General features: G+C 41.2%; 1 protein-coding gene across 1 annotated transcript; it reads left to right on the forward strand.

Annotated features, from left to right (window-relative positions):
• The first annotated feature begins 1,166 nt into the window (after positions 1-1,166).
• Positions 1,167-17,871, forward strand: dagla (diacylglycerol lipase, alpha). Its single transcript, XM_070906976.1, has 20 exons — positions 1,167-1,261; positions 1,358-1,569; positions 1,759-1,860; positions 1,968-2,106; positions 2,262-2,349; positions 3,139-3,273; positions 3,376-3,453; positions 3,912-4,036; positions 4,383-4,533; positions 5,993-6,076; positions 7,048-7,125; positions 7,454-7,534; positions 7,783-7,925; positions 9,502-9,570; positions 9,664-9,736; positions 10,177-10,385; positions 11,436-11,562; positions 15,847-16,013; positions 16,281-16,298; positions 16,782-17,871. The coding sequence occupies exons 1-20, from the start codon at positions 1,167-1,169 to the stop codon at positions 17,869-17,871; spliced, it is 3,264 nt and encodes a 1,087-aa protein (XP_070763077.1).
• Positions 17,872-21,274: the final 3,403 nt, after the last annotated feature.

Here is a 21,274-nt window from a genome sequence, read left to right on the forward strand (position 1 = left end):
GTCAGGAGACAGAAGAGCGAGCAAACCCTAATCCAAATATCATATAAAGGGATGCCAAATAAAGTATTTTGCTGCACCACCAAGTTCTTGTGCCAGTACTTGGCTATCTTCTCATTTTGATCCTTTAAAATGAGCAACTAATTTTTTATGATCCTACCAAGTTGCCTCTGCAATTTGTGGAAATGCAGATCACTTCATCTTTGCCACAAAGGAAGCCAGGAAGTTCTTGTATAATACTACATTTACCTAAGACTAAGGAGTGATTCAACTATCCATTGTGTTATTTCATGCAGGCACGATGCAGAGTGAGACTTTAACAACTGCGATGACTGTGGTATTTAAGGGTGAAACAAGGAGAGTGCTGCCAGTTTCTCAATAACTAAAAAAAAAAGTGAAAAAATTATGAGTGCTGGATAGTGACCAACAAGAAATCTGTAGGGCTGCTTTATCTGCTGCTAAGCTCATCTCTTCTCTATGGCTCAATGTTTTATTTATATATATATATATATATATATATATAGTCTGCACTTTTGGCATGATGGATGGCATACTTTTTTGACAGAAGTGAAAAAGCTATCTTTCAGCTTTCAGCAAATATGCAGGAGCAGCGCACGATAAAGGCTGTATCAGCCTGTATCAGCACCGTAAGGCCTGCATCAGCCTCTCTGTGGCTCCTTCTCTCCCTACTATTTCCTTCCTACTATGTCTTTTACAGTTCATTTCAGTTTATCCCAGAGGCAACTTGAGTGAGCTTCACCATGCTTTTTCAACAAAGAGAAAGGGCACAGTGACGTAAAAGAAGCTTTTTCATGTGACCATAACCAGCGTGGTACCATCATATATCAAAGCTGGTTCTCCTTTTTTTGTTCATTAAGTGATGCATTTTCTCTGCATCCCTTCACTCGCTTAGTCTCATCCTCTCCACCTCCCATTATCTTTCACTCTTCTGCCCTGTGCAAGTCTATTTCTGTTATAATCCCCGCAGCCCTCTCTCAGTTTTGATGTAGAGAGTTTAAGAAACGTCCCTATTCATGCTGATGATGCCGAGCTCTGAGCAAGATCTGACCCATTGAGACATCCATGCCAATATAAGTGTGTTAATCATTGGTTTGCCCCAACCCCCCCTGAAATTGTCTCTCCCCCCTCCGTCTTCCCACAGGGCAGTGATGCCTGGTATGGTGATGTTTCGGCGGCGCTGGTCAGTTGGCAGTGATGACCTGGTGCTGCCCGCCCTCTTCCTTTTTCTATTGCACTGCATCTGGTGAGTCATCTGTTTCTGTCACTGTATCTTTTTTTTTTTTTGTGCATTTACATTTCATTTTTAATTTATCGGTGCATCTCTGGCTTTCACACTCAGGTTGGTGGTTCTGTCCGTGGTTCTGTTCGGCCTCCCGTATGGCTCAGACCAGTCCTGTTCTGTAACGCTGGTGGACCATGGCCGAGGGTACCTGGGCATCCTGGTCAGCTGCCTTATCTGTGAGAGCGCCATCATGTGGTTGAGCATGAGAGGCAGCATTCTGTACACACAGCCCAGGGAAGCTGTGCAGTACGTCCTCTATATACGACTAGGTAAGAAACACTCACTTTTCTCTCCAAGGCTCTCTTTTAAACAGGATTACCTCTCCATGCTTGTGAGAATTGGAGAAGGTGTTGGGTGGCTGATTACTTGTGGTTCCGAGTTAAGATTTGAACACTGTATTGATTGGGCAGATATTGATCATTATTCTCCTCACTCCCTCTCCCGCTTTCTCTCTCCAGCTATTCTGTTGGTCGAGCTAGTGTATGCTGTGGTGGGAATTGCCTGGCTTGTCCAGTATTACCAGCCATGCTCTGATGTCACTGCCAAAAACCTGGCTTTGGGTGAGTGAAAGAGGATATAAATGAGAATGGTGAAAGGGCATTTTAAGTTGAAAGGGGTTTTGTTATGCTTGAATGCTTGAACAATAATGTTTTAATATTCTCTGCAGGAATTGTTGCATGCAACTGGCTGGTGATATTCAGCGTTTGCATCACCCTCATGTGCACATTTGATCCTACGGGTCGGACATTTGTCAAACTGAAAGCCACCCGTCGGCGTCAGCGCAACCTTACTACGTACACACTCAGGTATTTACAGGCACTTAGATTCTCTATTTCTCTCTCTCTGTCTCTCATTTTGACACAAAACTCAACCAACACACAACATCCTGGCATGCACATCTTACCTGTTTTTCACACAAAGTCAGTCTTGACACGATCTTCTGCCCTTTTCTCTCCATTAGACACAGGCTAGAGGAAGGCCAAGCCAGCAGCTGGAGCAGGAGACTAAAGTTCTTCATGTGCTGCACAAGAGCCCAGGATACACAATCAGTGAGTCACAACACACACTTACCCGTTTCCTCTCTGCGCTTGAAGTACAACAGAAAGGAATGAAACCAGAAATATGTCAGGCATAACGGCCAGTGAGCCAGTCATTAAAATAAGCCCTGACAGGATGAGTCAAGACTTTGACACAAAGGAGCTTATTGCTCAGCTTCTTACTGGTGACATTTAGCATTTTGTATAAAATATGAATGTAAAATTATTTCATTTCAGGCTAAATCAATTTACAAGCTGTCCGCAAAAAAGTGCAGTCATAGAAATTTTAGTAAGTACTATTCACTAGACTAGACTGCAGAACTGAAGTCATGAAAGTAAGAAAATCCAGAAAGATTGCCATCAGCTTTCAGCCAACAATCCAATGTATTTTCCTCTCCGACTAAAGTAATAGCAAGACCTGCTGCCCTCAGTGAGAAGGTACAAATCCACTGGACTTGAGAAATCCACAGGTTAGCATCCTTCAAAATGTTCAAAATATGCAGGCAGTTAAACCATATGCCATACATCCATGCGTGTGATGTCCAAGTGTGTATTTACAGTAATCAAAGAGTAACATTGTTTTGGCAAAGAATACTGCTAGGGCTAAAGTTATGTTACCTAATTTATAGACCTACAAAATAGCAATTGGGGTGGAGAGAAATTAAACGGAGCACAACAAGCAGAGAGTCAGACAGTTCAAAGGTTGCATGATGAGTCTATTTTATGGCAAAGCTCCTGTGGTTCAGTCCTCTTTTTCTTACTGTGCCAACATGTCCTGATCCCTGCTGCTCTCCTGTCCAGGATGCGTATTCAGAAGTGGCCAGCCTTTTTGCAGAGTTCTTCAGAGACCTGGACATTGTGCCTAGTGATATTATTGCTGGCCTGGTACTTCTCCGCCAGAGACAGAGGTCTAAGAGATCTTCTATCCTGGACCAGGTATCACTGTCTATAAAAATATGTTAATATGTGTATTTTTGTGCTTGTGTAGGCATGTGCTGTAATGAAAATAACGTTTCAATTCTGTTTTGTCTTTTTAAGGCCAACAATGACATTTTAGCCTTCTTATCTGGAATGCCTGTAACTCGTAATACTAGATACCTGGACCTTAAGAACTCGGTGAGTTTCTAACCGTGTGATATTGACAAGTCAAGGTTGACTTGTGTGTATATCACTTGCTAAACCACATGAACAGTGGACTGTTGTGAGAGTTAAAAGGTTCAGAATTCAGGTAAACAACGAAATACTACATCACTAAACTACAACATGCATTTTAACTCATCCGTAAAGGCTCTTGTATGTCTTATTTACCCTCGAAAGACGTCATTGTTTTTCACAGGAAATGTTCACAAATTACAGTTGGTAAGAAGATTACTTGCACCATTTGCTTTGATGAAAACTCTTTTAAAAATCTTTGTTTTTCTGCCATTGTGTACAGTAAATGTGTGTGTGCATCCAAACTTGTATGTATTCATCTAAAATGACATCTGCAGATTTGAGTATTTCAGGATTTCTGAAAGTGTTGTTCTGACACGTTTGTGTGTGCCCGTCTGTCTGTCTGTCTTTCCCTCTCCCAGGCCGAGATGAACATGTATAAGGATGTGTGTTATTACATGCTCTTTGCCCTGGCTGCATATGGTTGGCCCATGTACCTAATGAGGAAGCCTGCCTGTGGGCTGTGCCGCCTCGCCAGCTCCTGCCCGTAAGCACTCAAACATACACCCGCACAGTTTTGATCTATTTGGCTTGTGTGTCTCTTGAGCCTCTTCAGTGCGGATCAAATTTCACATGCGTCAACACTTGCCAAGTGGTAATCCACTGAGACAATACCACTCTAGTTACACTCACTCACTGACAAGCAATGTCGAATTAATCACATACTCTTACCCAGATAGCCTGCACTGGGATACTAGATAATTTCTCCAATCCTACTTATTTACTGTATTTCTCTTGTGTTTGTCCCACCTACAGTTTTACTCAAAAAAATCAGCTGTTTTTTGTTTTTGTGTGTTCTCCTGCTTTCTTCTTATCTTCCTCTCTCACCCCAGCTGTACGTCAGTGTCTGGCTCTCGGTTGTCTCAGTCCGTGACAGTGGAGGAGGACAACTGTTGTGGCTGTAATGTCCTGGCCATACGCAGACACTTCCTGGACAGGGACCTCAAGCAGGTTCAAATTGTCTACACTTCCTGCCATGACGCTGTGAGTAATCAGACAACCGGCTAACGAGCAGTCAGAGGTGTTTGGGCTTTACTTCCTGAATAAGACAAAGGATGGGTTGTGTGGAGAAGTCTGAGGAACCGTGCAGGAAAATGTTTTCATTTGTCCATCCTTTTGTTTGAGTGTCAGTGTGTTTTACCTGTTGCAAAATACACTGTTAAGGTGAATTATGGCATGCCCTTTTTACGCAGTTCTGCACATAGAGCCCCTGCATACGACATCCAGGCAGTAATCTTGTCAAACAAACGTCACGTAACACAGTGCTGCACATCCACAAACTAAGAGCCAGTCTGATTATTTAGTGGCTTCATTTTGTAGTTTTGACCATCATTTGTATCTGTTTTGACAACACTTCACTCACCAGTTTAGTTGCTGAGATATGGAGAGCCAAGTTGCAGCATCCACATCCTCGGCAATAAGTCAAGTGTGTACCTAGCAGGTGTCAGACTCCGCCAGGGCTGTTTGCGATCGTCATGGACAGAATCTTAAGGTGCAGCCGGAGAGGCGGGAGTGTCCACTTTGGTGGCCTCAGGATTGCATCTCCGCTCTCAACATGTGATGCAGTCCTTCTGGCTTGTGGTGCATTCTGCACAGTTGTGAGAAAGTCGTACTGAGTGATTTTACGCTGTTCACTTGTCAAACTGCATTCCAGTTGAGATGATTTGGAGGGAGATCCCTGTCCTGTGGAGAAATTTTTCATTCACTTTTTGATTTAACTTCCTGGTGAGTGGGTGCAGTAGGTAATGTCAGGGCCTTGTTTTAAACCTGTGTGATTAGTATATCATTGCCTGGTAGTTCCCTTGTCCACTTTGGTTGTAAAGCTGTATCTAGTAAAGCTGTTACATCCCCTTGTTATGCAATTGAGTTGTTGAGTAAAAATGGCTGATCAAACTGATTGGTATGATGGCCAATGAAAAATAACTTATAAAGCGTAGTGGCCAAAGTCAACACAAACAAAAGTTTTGTTTACTTGGTTACAGAAACACATTTTAAGTGTAGTTTTAAAAGTCAATATAATTTCATTCAACTCCTGTCGCTTTTATATCTCATATTCCCAATTAATCCTTTAAAATGAAACAGGCTCAGTAAATAAAATGGTTGTTAATAGTTTCCTGATTACATCAGCTATTCAGTTAACTCATTCTATTTTTATGTAGAATTTCCATAGCATTCACACTAGCACTTAAGCCACATGATGTTGATTTGTAAAGCAGAGGACTTTTAGTGTGGTAAGCACTGAGTTTCCATCTATAAATTTCTCTCATGGAGTGACTTATATGTCTTTGTACTGTGCCAAGTGGAGAAAGCTTTGACGACAAAGACTTAAGATGTGCTCAGTTCGCTGAGATGAAAGTGGGACTATGATGCACAAGTATTTTTCTCCCCCTCGCCTGTTCCTTTCTCACCACCGATTACCGTCTGCTCTGCATCTTCCGTACAGGTTTATGAGACTCCGTTTTTTGTGGCGGTGGATCATGCGAAAAAGAAGGTTGTCATCAGTATCAGAGGAACATTATCGCCAAAGGTGAATTTTAGCTTTCTTGTCTTGTTTTTACATTATTTTTATTCAACTCGCTCTCAACATAAGTGGAACCTGTTCCCTTCAGTACCTCCCAACACCAACACCTCCAGAGCAGGTGAAGTTCTCAGTTTAATGCAGTGTTCTCAAACTCCTACACTCTTCACGCATAGAGCAGAAACGTGTCTACTTGTAGAAATAAATGTCCTATCCATTTTTTTACATAAGCATTTGAGAAGATTCCTGTAGTGGTTTCTGACCTGAATTGAACCAACACTTAAGAGATTGATCTGAGCCTTTTATAACAAAGGCTTTTGAGAAGAAAATAACTACTCATCCAGTTGATCTCTGAGGCTTTGCTCCCAATCGGTCAAAACATGCAGTTTAGCAAATCTGAATGCAGGTACTGTACATGCAATGTGGGACATCACAAACAAAGTAGAAAGAAAGAAGAAAAGAAGCATTTGCAAGGTGTTTGTGAATATATAAATCTAGGTTGGGCCAGGTAAGTGTTGAGCCCTTATTGCTCTCCGGGCAAACTTCAAACTTCTGACACACATAATCAAGATAAGAAACACCTTTTTCAAAGCCTGTGGCTCTCCACCCCTTAGATACCACTGTAGCTTTAGGTTGAGCCAAAGTAAATCTTGCTGGGCGCTTTAGGAGGTAGTGTAGTATTTCACCAATAATTTGGAAATGGTAATAGTGATTTCTTAAATATAAAGTTGAGTGTGGAGTCTATATGAGAATATACCATCTTTCATGGTCTTATAGCCCTTCAGATACAGTTAATATACGATATAACAAATAATCAAATTTGAATTGGAGATTATGAATGGTGTTTTAAATTCCTGTCTCATCTTCACTTTTATTGATGAAATGTTCTTTTCACTTCCGCTTTTTTCAATCCATCCACTTTTGTCCTCTGCTTTATGCTGTGTATTGTAGAATTTTTGAATTTGTCTTGTGTGTATCAGGACGCCTTGACGGATCTGACGGGGGATTCTGAGCGTTTGCCTGTAGAGGAGCAGCACGGCACCTGGCTTGGCCACAAGGTCAGAGATCACCGTTTTAAACTACAATACATTCAGCACGCTCCACCACTGTACGGTCTCCTCTGTTCTTTATGCCACAGTTTCAACAAGTAGCATTATCCCAGACTCCAAAGGTCATTTCACTTCTTAATAGTAGAATAATTGATATGGATATTTTAATAAGAGATGAATGACGCAGACTTCCTGTCCATATTTCTCTCTCTCTCTCTCTCTCTCTCTCTCTCTCTCTCTCTCTCTATCTCTGTCTCTATCTCTCTCTCTCTCTCTCTCTCTCTCTCTCTCCATCCTCCCATCAACTGAATCCCTTTCTCTTTTTTTCCACTCGCAGGGGATGGTTTACTCAGCAGAATACATTAAGAAGAAACTGGAGCAGGAAATGATCTTGTCACAAGCCTTTGGAAGAGACTTGGTACGCGACTCAGTATACTATAAAAAGAATGGCACGCTCAATTATGAACATTTTACACTCTGCATTTGTATTAACACCACTGTGGTACTTTATTCAAGGCTACACTATCTGTGCAACATCACACTTATCCTACTGTATACAAAGAATTCTACTATTAGCAGCACAGGCAGTTTGTTGAAGTGATTGTCTTCACTGTGGTGACAAACGTGTGCTGTTGTGAGCGTAATGACTCTGGCTGTCTCTCACAGAGCAAAGGCACCATGCACTATGGGCTGGTGATAGTCGGGCATTCTCTTGGTGCAGGCACTGCTGCTATCCTCTCCTTCCTGCTGAGACCTCAGTACCCCACACTTCACTGCTACTCTTACTCTCCACCTGGTGGCCTTCTTAGGTGAGTCAGTCTGTGTGTGTTTTATATGATATACAAGAAACTATACAAGTTATTAAAAGCACAGAAATCCCATGTATATGTTTATACATCCCATACATGTTTAACCCAAGTTTGAACATTTCATACCAGACTGCTGTCACAGGTTATATCCTGGTCACCACTGTTTACTTAAGACCTGAGCTGTTGTTCAGTACACATCACTGCTAAAGAGTTATACCAGACCTTATATAAATATTTTTGCTCATTAGAGCTTTGAATTTTCAGTTCATCAGAAACAGTCCCTACAGTGTTCACTCTGGAGATTAAACATGACAATGTGAGCTATGTGGTGTAGTTTTTTATTTCTTCCTTTGACATTATGGAGGCAGACAGGAAACGGGGGGGGGGGGGGGGGGGGCACAGAATTGATTTGCAAAATGCGTTATATGTTTATGAAAAGTTTTCTTGTAAGACTATACTTTATTTTTGGTTCAAGGTTCATTTACATTTTGTCTTTCTACACTTGAGCAGTCTGCAGTGTTAACTATGCAAATCATGCATAGAAGAGAGTCTGTACCAAGAGATTACTAAATGCAGCAGTGCCCCTTTTGGTGTTTCAGTGAAGTCAAGACAAGGTAATTTGTCAGACTTTCAAAGGTATACTCTAGCATCAAAATGTCTATCAGTATTGGCCCCCCAGAATGCCATATGAAACCCCTAATTAACCATTACATTCTCCCACCAGACTGCACAGTTGTAACATTGAATCATGGGTCCTGCACGTCTTGTTTATGACACATGCTGACTGTGCTGTAGTAATAGTTCAGTTGCAACTTCAATTCATCAGACCAGGCAACTTTTTTCCAGTCATTGACAGTCATAAACCATAAAAGCAAAAGTGAGATGCTGTGTTTGTACAAAAATCCTTTATTTGTGCACTTGTTTTGGCCTGAGCTGCCCAGCGTCTCCCATATACATGAATCAAGAACCATTTCCCTCGTAGTAAAAGCTTTGATATGGTTTTCTTCTGTTTAAGAATATTCATTATACGCTATTCTTGGTTGCCCCATTCAAAAAGCAGCAACACTTAAACCTGTTTTCCAGGCACCCTCGATTGTGTCCTTTTCAAAGTCTGTGCGATCACACTTGACTTGTTATCTGTTCACATGCAAATCAAATGTGGGAATGGAGGTGCTGCTGTTTGCACCTGTTTATGTTGTGACACATAAGCAAATGGGAAGGGAGGGTCCTCTTCTTCGGTAGGGACAGGCTTTCTATTTTTCTGTGGTTTCTGATTTAGTCTGAATCATTTTCTCTTGCTTATTTTTCTGTCCATCATTTCCAGTATTGTGTCACTTCTTGTGGATATGGTCAGATAAATGTACTCCTTAAATACTTGATGTGGAATAGTGTACAGTCTATCATATCATATTGGCTTCAGATGGCCTCTGGTTGTTTTGAAGAACTTTGGATTTAAACAAATGTTTGTTTGAAATGCGAGGTGGGAAAGTGTGCAGACAACTTAGTTTCCTCTCAGTTCACACCCTTTACTTTCTCCACAAGTCCTGCTCACATTGTCTTTGTTTTATTTACCCAGTGGGGATGCCATGGAGTACTCCAAAGAGTTTGTCACATCTGTGGTATTAGGAAAAGACCTGGTACCAAGGTAACTCTTCTACGATATCCAGTATACTATGGTTCAGCTTCACTTTGCTGCAGTATTACCACAATAGACGCATCTGCTGCTGGTCTCTCCTAGGCTGGGCCTGTCACAACTGGAGGGTTTCCGACGCCACCTTCTGGAAGTCTTACAGAAAAGTAACAAGCCAAAGGTGACTCAATCTCTTGACACTGTAGAACATGACAGTCAGATAGACTTGTAGACATTTTGTACTATGAAAACATCCAAAAGAAAGATAAGAAACTGACACATACTATCAGCTGGTCTTACCAAGAACATCCTCTGTCACAATAACTTGGGGGAATGCTTTATGGACTATTGACAAAAAAATATAACTCACAACATATTTGCATTGTCATCAATCAAAATCCACTTCATAAACTCAGTAGCATCACACTTCTGCTGTATTTTCCAAGTTTTGCAGTGGCTGATTAGAATAAACTGCAGGCTTCCACACAGCACTGCCGTTACAGTATCTCTGCTGTAATTAAAGCAGTAGTAAACCCCTGGCTCCTGCAGAAAAAAAACGTACAATATACAGAAGATAAGATGTCATGTTACATAACTAAAATGCATTTTCCGATGCAACAGTGGAGGATCATTGCGGGAGGCACCAAATGCATCCCCAAATCAGAGCTTCCAGTAGAGGATGATGATCCTCAGTCTCAGCCAGCAGCGCCCCCCAGCAGTCGCCTGTGGCTCCACCCCAGTGACCTCAGCATTGCCCTTTCGGCCTCCACCCCCCTCTACCCTCCTGGCAGGATCATCCATGTGGTGCACAACCATCCTCCAGAGTCATGGTGAGAAAATTGACATGAAAGCTGTCGGTAGATTATAGCAATTACATCCCCAAACATTGTTCTTTACTGTTATTTTTTTTTTCCTGTATGTGAAGTGAATTTTTTTCCATACAACTCCAGCTCACAAATGGTCAAGTGGTTGTATAATTGATGCGTGGACACAGTTACCTCAACGCAAATCTTATATTTGTTTCACACCTGTGACATAAAATAACTGGCAGCTCGTTGGGAAAAAGGATATACTGCATACTTGGGACAGTGTGGGTTTACAGTGTGTCACGCAGCACTCCCCTAGTCTTCCATCTGCACTCTCTGCTGCGCTGTCTAATATCATTTTGTTTTATAGCCTTCCTCTCTCTTGTACCTTGTGTTTTTATTTTTGTACAGTGTGGGCATATATTTGAATGGGAAATACATGCATAGAGGTGACACAATTTTGATACCGATTCTATTAAACATTCACACACATAAACAATAGACAATCAAAGGTAAAAGGGCTTTGGTAACTGATGGTTGTATTGCAGACCACCACTGGAAGCCAATTAACTCTAAGGAAGTCTTTAGAGGTGCAACAATCTGATTCCTTGCCTGTAGTAGTCCACTACTACTGCGGTGCTGCTGCGCTGTGTGTGTCTTGCCATTACACAGAAACAAGTAGCCTCGCAATCTTTAACAACCCTCTGCAAGCTGGTGCAGAACCATAAGATGGAAATGGTTTGGCTAGGTTACCAACAAGATAACCCCATGTGTGTTATATCTGATAATGGAAAAAACACTGGATACTTCTTCATCCTCTTCTTCTTACTGTACTTTGACTCCTTCTATGGTTTGCATTATGCAGCTAGTGAGCTTTCTGCCCCAACCAGTCTGTTCTGGTTTCTAAAATTAATTAATGGTGTTGAATAGAGGTGTGATAGCCTGCATTATGCTTCTCCCACATGTATTATATTGTAAGTGATGGTTACTGAGGCAGGCTGTTGCTAAATCTATATGTGTTCACTTCATCTTTCACCATGATTGACAGACTTTCTCTCTCTTCTTTCTCTGTAGCTGCGGCCAGGAGGAGCCAACCTACTCAGCTCTGTGGGGGGACAACAAGGCCTTTGATGAGGTCATCATATCACCCGCCATGCTTAATGAGCACATGCCCCACATGGTGATGGAGGGCCTGAACAAGGTCTGTTTATCTGTGTGTATGCAGATGGATTTGGCGGTGGGGGGACATGATGGTGAAATGGCTTTTAAAACTTGTTCCTGATTTCCAACACTGGATAATTGAATTGAAGGATGACTAGTATGTGTGGATTGCCTCTAACTATAAAAATTCAGATGCATTCACAAATATTTTTAACAATTGTTCATAAAAGGGGGATACCACTTTTTAAAAATTACAATTTAAAACTGATGCACTTTGTATGTTTGGTAAAAAACTTTGATGCTTTCAAAAGCATTCTCCTATAATAAAAACAGCAACATCCAGTGATTTTCTAGCCACATGCCCATATAAATGTTATATATTTATGCACATGTTTTTCTACAAAGCATTCCAGTTATTAAAAATAATAATAGAAGGAAAAGCCTTCAGTTAGTTACACCTGGCAAAGATTATACTGTTAAAACCACACAATTGCAAAAACACAGGAGCTTTAAAAGTCAGTGGTATGCCCCTTAAATGTTCACTTAACAATATTTTTTGAGAGATTTGGAAGATTGAATCTGAGCACTCTATATGGTCAATTTATGCATGTGACCCATCATTAACCTACAATTTACCACACCTTTTTGTTTTCTTCAAAGCATGGGAACTGTTCACTCCTGGCTGGTTTCATGGTGTCCTCTGGTCTTTTATGAGTGTATAATTCACAAGCATTGAACATCTCTTCAGATAACAGGGTATTAATGTGTATGTTTGCATGCGATGGATCCACTTTGGGGATTGCACTTTCATGTGGCTGAAGAGCTGTAGGTTTGTTCCTCTCGGTGTACAATGTGTTTTTAATTGGTTTTGCATTTGTTTATGCAGCTCAGCCTTGTGTCAGTATGTCTGTGGATGGATGGATGGATGTTTAAAAGTTCTGTGTGTGTGTGTTTGTGTGTTTGTTTGTGTTGACGTCTGCTGTGCCTAGTCTGTAGTGTGATACCTCTGGTGTTTCTGCAGGTACTGGAACCATTTTGTCCCCTGTGTGAGCAGGAAAACTCGGAACCAGAGGATCTGGAAGTCATTCAACCTACCTGCAGTACCACTGAGTTGATAGCCTCGCAACCCGAATTAAACTCTAGTCCTCTTCCCTCCAATTCCTCCTCTTCCACCCACAAAGACCTGACATCCCCTGCCTCCCTCAGAGAGACTGAGGCCGTTCCTGTCCCTCTGACTGTCATTGCTTCTTCCTCTCTTTCAGACGCTGAGTTCGTTCCTCCTCCTCTGTCAGTCTGTACTTCTTCCTCACAGCCGGGCTTGGTGTCTGTCACCCAGCTTTCTAACAGTCCTTCCACCCCTCGCTCAGGAGCGCTTTCAGATGAAGATGATTCATGCATTCCACCACAAACCCAGTCAGATCCACCCGACTCTCACCCTGTAGATGTTGTAGATGTGATTGCTGCCCCTCTCTCTGAAATCCTATCTGATGAGTCTAACTGTGCTCCGATAGAAAGTTCTCCTGTCAAGATAGTAACACATAGCTCTTCACAAAAAGATGTCTGTAGTTCAAACAGTCTTTCTGATTCTCTTGCATAGACACTCAGTAATAGACTTTATTAGCCTCTGTGCACAACACAATTATCAATAAATAGTTGTCTTTTAAATGAATAATGAATCACGAAACACTTTCTTTGTTACTATTAATATTGTGACTAAATGGCCAGACATGACGTGACTTCATGCCCATGACGTTCAGTAGCAGAAACATTTTGCCTGATGTAAAACTCAGGATTTGGTGTCAGTCCTTGGAGAAAGGCCCTCTTAAAAGACTGATACTGACATTTAAAAAGCCATCGTAGAGGAGGTGGAGAGAGCCTGCCATTTCCTCCACTAAAAGACGCCACGAAAGACTGGAATGAAAAAGCAGCTCAACTGGTGTAGCAGTTTAAAAGAATTGGAAAAACGTTTGCTTTAAAGACTTCCTACTAGCATCATTGTTCTTTCCACATACTCATAAAACTGGTGGCTGGATGCGACAAGTTCAGACAAGTTCACTGGATGCCGTCAAAAGGCGTTCCAGGAAAAGTAGGAAAACGGGAGATGAAATCAAAAGAATGTGGGCAGTTGACAAAGCAAGTTGAGGCAACGGAAGTGTGTACACAACAATAAAGGTGATGTGGCAAATTTCACCCTTCAGTAGCTTCTGGAATACATCACAGGTTAATGGTGTATATAGCAGTATAAGAATATGTAATCCCTTTTTAAACCTTATTCAAAAGTAGCCTTTTAAAACCCTGCATGATGAGTCCAAACCCACCTGCACTCTTTCTCCTGTTAATGAGATTCATCATCCAGCTTTCCTCATTTCAACCCCTCATTCTTTTTCCATTCCTCTCACAGCTACGGTACATTTGGTCAAGTGCTGTGGCATGAACTTGCTAACCCTGTTCCAGGAGCTAACAAGTTTTCTTTGTATTCGCAAAGTTTCCATGGTAACCTAATTTCTTCCACATTAACTGCTCTTTCTCCCTTCTTGGCTGGGTTTTTCAGTAGCTCTCTGGATATCTTCTCTCTTTTTTCTTTTTTTTTTTCGCTTTTTGAAAGCACATATTCAGCTTTTCCTCAATCATAATCCCTTCAAGGAATTGTCAATTACTCACCAGCAGCAGATGGAGTAACAAGGGGAAGAAATGTGTAAATATGGAGTACTCTGCTCAGCTCCACTGCTCTGCTGTAAAATTGCTGCTCATTGAGTCAAACAAATTTCTAATTTCCTCTTATTACTGACTTGGTACAGTGGAGGGCTTTTATTCACAAGACTGCAATTATATTTCTATGTCCTCAACCGTTCACAATGCTGCCATAATGGGCTTTCATAAATTATATATGGCATATGAATCTATGGGCGAGGGATTGCAGTACATTATTGCATAATGCAAAACTCCAAGTATAAGTTTCTCTCTCCTGGTAGAGGCTGTAGTCTCATGCTTTGTTTTTGTGGTCATTTGTGTGCGTTGTGCCTACAACTGCTGGTGATATGTTTGATATTGTTGGTGCCAAATATTTGCTGTAGTTTTATCACGTGCAGCAATCATGTCCTCATGTATCATTGGTCACACTCACCCATGTAACATCGTCATGTTTTCATTTGTGATCCATAACCATCTGTTTGTTTAATGCCATTTTTAACTTAATGAACCTGTGTCGCTAAGATTTTCAGTCTTTGTTTACATTCATTTCCCTTTAGGTGTCTTATGTTCTACTGTCACATGAATTGTATGTTTGCATGTCCTCTTGGTGTTCCAGTTGTTTTTATACCATGATGTGCCTCCACCAAGTGTTTTAACTCATTAAAGTTAACCATCTATATGTAATTGTGTGTTGATGTGATTTGCCGTTAGTGTTTGTTCTCCTCACATTATAACTATTAACACAACACAGTTAAGGTTTTGTGGGACAGGCTTTCATGGAATGTCTTTGAAGTTTCATATGCAGTCGTCTCATGGTTTACTATTCCTTATCATACTGTAGGTCTTGTGTAGTTCTTGCTCAGGCATCATGATTCCATTGTGGGCGTTTAATGTCAGTGGGAGTGGGTGTAAGCTCACCTTTAGATTGCACTTACATTTATCTGAACTACGCTGTGCCTTTTCTTTTTTTTTTTAACACTTTAATAATAGATGTAATCATATCTGCAGTTGAATATAGAAGTAGTGGTTTCTTGGATAATGTCATTGAAAACCATTATAATCTTACTAAGGGCGATCCAAATGCATAACTAGACATTTGTGATCCTGTAGTTATTGTTCATGTACCTGATGATAAATGACACAAGTGTCTATGAATGAGAACTGGCTGTTTGTGTGCGTTGATGATACATTCTCAAACTCTTAATGGCCCGTGGATTATACATCGATCTAAACCTTCTGTTTTGTTAATACCACCTGCTGACATAGAAGATGAATGGGACATATTTTTTTACTGTGGAGTGTCAGTAAATTGAGATACATGTGCATCCAATTTTTTAAGAGTAGAAAAAATATTGAAATTAGATCGTTCCGTAGGGTTATGCATTAGTAAACATAAGCCAGTAAGCAATATTTTTGAATGACTATTGGGGAGGTGCAGCAGCAGTAGAATTTGAAGTTGTGAAATTTTGCTGGGGAAATTAGTTTTTTCCAGTTAGACTTAAGCTTGTGTATCTTTGTATGCATTCTGTTCATGTTGATTCTCAACTCTATGCACATCCTCCCTGACCTCTTGCTCTCAGCGTGCCTTTATCTGTCAAGTCACGTGTCTGTATACCTTTTGTGCTTGTGACAGGTGCTGGAGAACTACAACAAAGGGAAAACTGCTTTGCTGTCAGCAGCAAAGATCATGGTGAGCCCCACAGAAGTGGACTTGAACCCAGAGACCATGTTCGTGGATACATCAACAACTTCTCAGCAGCCGACGCCTACAACCCACCACCGCAGGAACAGTAGTGTTCGGTTAGTACACCAGGCACCACTGTGGGTGTGTTGGAGCCTAAAAGAATATATAAAGCAGTTTGTTTGATCCTCTTTATTCAGTTTCCCCTTTAACTTAAAATATAATGGAGCAAGCCTCTTCCTAAACTGTAGGGATAATCATGGGGACATGTCTACTTTAATTTAACTATCTAACCAATACTAAACAATACTACTGCTACTAACTGCTACTTTATTGTTTTCTCAAAATCATCATTTCTGTCTGTTCCGTTTGGTTTAAAAAACAAGACAAAAAACATTGTTACGGTAAGCAAAGCATGCTAATACTAATTTTGCATAATGTGCTCCCTTCTCTCATGCACGCATGCACGCTGTCTGACCACAGAGCAGTTACAACGTATGGTAGTATTCAGTTCCCACCCCGCCCTCTCTGGTTTAGCCCCTGTCCAAAGTCAGTGTGAACTCCTGGTAGTGATGGTTATAGTATGATGTCACCTCTCCTGTATTAGAAGCTAATACAAGAACATATAGGCCACTAGGATACACTCCTGGCCTCCCTGTCTCTCTTTTTTTCTGTTCTTTCTTCTGTTCTATGTAATGTTTTGCTGGTGTTCACCTAGTGTGTAGAATGTAGATGTGGTTTAAATACTAACACTTTCCCGTTTTTACCTTCTTTAACCCTCCGTAAGTTGTTTTGACCCGTTTTTCATGTCTGTCTTGTGTTTTGGATCCCCTCTCCCCTCCTTTCCCTGTCATTACTCTCCAACCCCTTCTTCTCCTCTCCTCTAGTTCGTGTGCCCAGTCTGAAATATCTCTGGATGGTTTCTCTGAGTGCCCTCCTCCCCCAGTGCCTGTTGTGCTGCGTGGAGCACGGGAGCGCTTGGCAGTGGAGCTGAGGGACCGCAAAGCACCGCTGGCCGTCATGGAGAGTCTCTCAGACGCCGAATCCCTCTACAGTCTGGATTCCCGACGCTCCTCAGCTGCGCTAAGGGGTTCACCAATGCTGAGTAGCCTCCCGTTCCCTTTGGATGCCCCGATCCCAGAGGAGAACCCATCTCTCAGCTCTCGCACTGAACTACTGGCTGCTGACTGCCTCTGCCAGGAAACGCCAGAGCACCTGGGTGAGGTCGGGCCCTTCTTTACCCCACTGGACTCCACATCCACCCCAGACTACCCCATGCGGCTGTCTCCCGCTACACCTCGCTACAGTGGACAACATTCCCCAGCTCTGCTAAACCAGAGTGTCTTGGCTCAGCCTAATGCCAACCCAAAAATGCTTCCTGATGGGGATCACCAACAGATGCCTGGTGTCTACAGTCCAGGGAGCACCCCTAACGCTCCCCTCAGCCCAGAGATTGGTTCTAGACCAGTGGATAGAGAAAAGGAAGATTGGGAGCTGGATACAGCAGAGAAACCGTTAAGTGCAGAGACCAGACCGGCAGCTTCTACTCCTCCACCCCAACTGTCAAACGGGAACCCCAGCCAGGCAGTGCTGGAGTTCGCCCAGTACTTAGACTCGCTATTCAGATTGGACGGCAGCAGCTCACCGCCTCTGGAGCTGTCTGATGGGGAGTCAGAGTCAGGCCGGGGCTCCTTTGGGCAAGGGGAGTGTCTCGGGGATGGACAGCAGTTGGATGACAAACAACTTCTGGCCAGAGCAACACTGGAGCCTAACCTAGTCCCCAAGCCCCCACGCACTTTTGCTGGATCTGCTGACCCCTCTTCGGGCATCTCTTTGTCACCCTCCTTCCCTCTCTCGTCGTCGGAGGAGCTCAACGACCTTTCCCCCGGCGAGGGTGCCCTGCCAGCCATACACTCCCTACGAACATCTTCCCCTTGCCACTGTCCCGAAGAGAACACACTATCATCTATGGTGTAGTGTGCGCCCAAGACTCCAATGTCCTTTGCTCTAAATTGAGAGGTGCAGTCATCCGAATTTTACAACATATCACAGTACATGCATGCGATGGAATGCAGTCCCTCATCAGAGATCCAATGACAGAACTTGACTGACCAACTCACAAACTATTTCCATTCTTCAGGTGTCTCCTTTGAACGCTGTTTATAGCATTTTCACACTATTGCAATGACTAAGAAAAAAAAAAAGATACCTCTCTCTGCATGCCAGGGGGCTGTACTGCTTTTGGGTGAATATAAATAAACTGTAGCTTCACAATGCCATTCCAAAACAATGTCGTCTCACCCACGTAAGGGACGCGTCAGCATTACATAAATTCCCTGACTTAACAAAATCAAAGGGAGAATACTTAACTGAGCAGGGATTCAAAAACTAACACTGTAGAAGAGGTTAGCATAGGCACATCATCCGGGTTGATGTACTGTACAACTTCCTGCACCCTCAGCAGCTTTTATTTTAATTTTATTTTTCAAAATCAGGAATGTGAAGATGGACATATTCGTCAATCAATAGAAGCGAGAAGACATTATGAAATGTTCCTCAGGTCTATAAAGAATTGACTTTGAGAAAGAGAGTAAGTGTGTTACATTGGTGAGAATTCATGTGTCTTAAAATTTAGTGATTGTGACAAAGTTATTACAGACGCCTATGGATGTTTTTGAGTCTTTTGGTTACTCTTTAATAGTGCATGAATTATTTTTTCTTTTCTTTATTTTTAAAGAGAAATTGTCAATAAGCCACTTAGATTGACATTTGGATACTCTTGCACACATCATATTGCTCAATTTACCCCCCCTTTGCCAAAAAATGTAATACATTGTATTGCCAAATGTATTTATGAGATGTAATTTTGTATACGTATATGGATATTGCTTTATTTAAACACAAGCTAAGTTCATTATCTCCTTCCCTAGCCATTCTGTTGGTTCCCATATAGACTGTTACACAGCAACACCACGGGGAAAGATGCCATCCTGACCTTAAAACACTGCCATGGCTTTCATTTCGAAAACACAACCTCTGCACCTTGGGTTTGAACCAATAATGAACTTGCTAATAGTTGTCCTAGTCTCATAACTACTGTACCTTTCTCTTAGGAGAGCTCTTAGCAATGTGCCCAGGTCAAGGTCTGCATGCTTTATGCATTTCAGAGTAGCATGGCTGGTATAGAACAAGTCTTGTCATTAAGTCACAGTAAATAAGCTCTAAACTTGTCCAGAAATTTATAATATATGTAACGTCAAACCTTTGAGAGGCTTATTAAATGCACAGGTCACCAGACAGGACCAAACTGTGTATCCTAAAAGTGTCCCGGGATATCATTTCTCTTGTTCTCAAGGTGCTGTCAGTCATCTTGGATGTCAAGGTGTTTGCTTCCCTTTAATGTGGTTCATCTCAAACACCCTTGAGGTCGGACTGAATGAATACATGGGCTGGAACATAATGTATGCCAATTCTAAATACTGTATGTGGCGTACAATCTTCCATATCACTCTGGGTGTAACAGGTGGCTCACAATTTGCGTTATTTATTACGGTTAATGTTGTTATCACTTTTATTGCTATATTTGATGGTATTATTATCCTTATTGCTCTTGCAACAGATTGGTTTGATGTCAGTGGTTTTTATCTCAGTTTTTGGGACAGTGTGGAGGACTTTTTAGACTTTCCCAAATGTAAGGAGTTATATATTTCAGCTTTTTTTCTGTCCGAGTGGAAAAGTATTTGACATTCTGCCATGGCATGGTGACAATATGCTCTTTTTACAAATGTTTCATAGTGGTGAGACATGCTGCGGAGTGGCAGCCTGCTCACAGTGACCTTTGGTGCAGCGCCACAGTCAAGCCTGGAGTCACCATAGTGATCTGCACAGTCTCTCCATTTGGAATAAGATTTGCTGTGGTTACTCACAGCAGACAGCTCCAGCCAGTTTACAGTCTGACACGACTCAAATCATGCTGCCAGTCCTAGTAGTCTCTCACATGACACACTAAGGTTGGGCCAGCAGTGTCCTACGTACAGTAGCTTTGCTTGCAGCCGGTCATACACTAAACACTGCTGAAAGAAAGCACTATAATACTTTCCACCATGATGTGTACAGCACCATCTTCTATGTGTAATTATTTATGCAGATGTCTAAAAAAAAAAAAAAAAAAGATGAATTCCAATAGAGTCATGTAGAGAACAACTATATAACAATAAGGAGATAATGAATATATTAAAAGATATCAGTATTGACATATAGAAAAAAATATATTTCATCTGAAAGTTATTTATTCAAACTATTGGCAGATTTACAAATTGGTCTATATTGAAGGAGGAATAATTCAACTATGTCTTGTCCATGTTTACCTGGTTTGCTTCCCTTCCTTTCCTGCCCCACAATGAGAATGTATTTAATCCCTCCCCCTCACTGCCCTGCCTGTAATGGAATAAACTGCAAACTATGAAAATAACTATGAATTTGTGTCATATCTGTCAGCTTGTACTACTGATATACTGTTCTCAGCATTTTGTCTATTTAAACGAGCCACAAATTGTACTTCATGTCCCAGGTTTTCTGGGTCTGCTTGATTTCCTCACTGCTACAGTATATTAATATCTAATATATATTTATAGTATAATAGGAGTATAAATGTCTTATTTATGAACGTGTGTAATCAAGTTTCTATTGAGTTTCTGCTACAAGATGGTGTATGTCAGTGGACGAAGAAGTACTCAGATGCTTTACTTAAGTAAAAGTAATATAAATACTCATTTTCAAATACAAATACTGAAATGTTACTTGAGTAAGTACAGAAGTATTATCAGCAAAATGTACTTAAATATCAAAAGTTAAAGTACTCATTATGCAGAATGGCTCAAGTGTTATATTATTATAGAATATTATATTATTCTGTTTTTATCACCAACGAATACATGTAAGACCAATTTAATGACGTAGTTCATCAGTGTGGAGCCAAGTTTACATACATAATATTAGTATTATAGTACTGCAGCATATCATAATAAGTATTTCGTATGTTTTTTTTATGTAAAAAGTAACTAGTAACTGAATGTCAAATACATGTAGCGTAGTAAAAAGTGCAATATATACCTCTGAAAGGTAGGGGAGTAGAAGTATAAAGTAACATAAAATGGAAATACTCAAGTAAAGTACAAGTATGTCAAAATTGTACAGTACTTTAGTAAATTTACTTAGTTACTTTCCATCACGGGTGTATGTTGCAGGCACATTTTTGCAAAGAATTATTCAGATTAACAGACTTGGCTATTAGTGAAAGCAAATTGTTTTAAACCACTTACCTGTGATGTACTACATGTGCATGAAGGATAGTAGTTGAGAGTAGATTTTGCCTGAAAAA

Source organism: Enoplosus armatus, chromosome 1, assembly GCF_043641665.1.
Source record: "Enoplosus armatus isolate fEnoArm2 chromosome 1, fEnoArm2.hap1, whole genome shotgun sequence".
Classification (NCBI taxonomy): domain Eukaryota; kingdom Metazoa; phylum Chordata; class Actinopteri; order Centrarchiformes; family Enoplosidae; genus Enoplosus; species Enoplosus armatus.

Excerpts from the sequence above, each read along its gene's own strand:
- dagla (XM_070906976.1), top strand. The coding sequence starts at position 1,167 with ATGCCTGGTATGGTGATGTTTCGGCGGCGCTGGTCAGTTGGCAGTGAT. Across the intron at positions 1,861-1,967 it reads TGCCAAAAACCTGGCTTTGG|GAATTGTTGCATGCAACTGG; the intron begins GTGAGTGAAAGA and ends TATTCTCTGCAG. Across the intron at positions 6,077-7,047 it reads GAGGAACATTATCGCCAAAG|GACGCCTTGACGGATCTGAC; the intron begins GTGAATTTTAGC and ends TGTGTGTATCAG.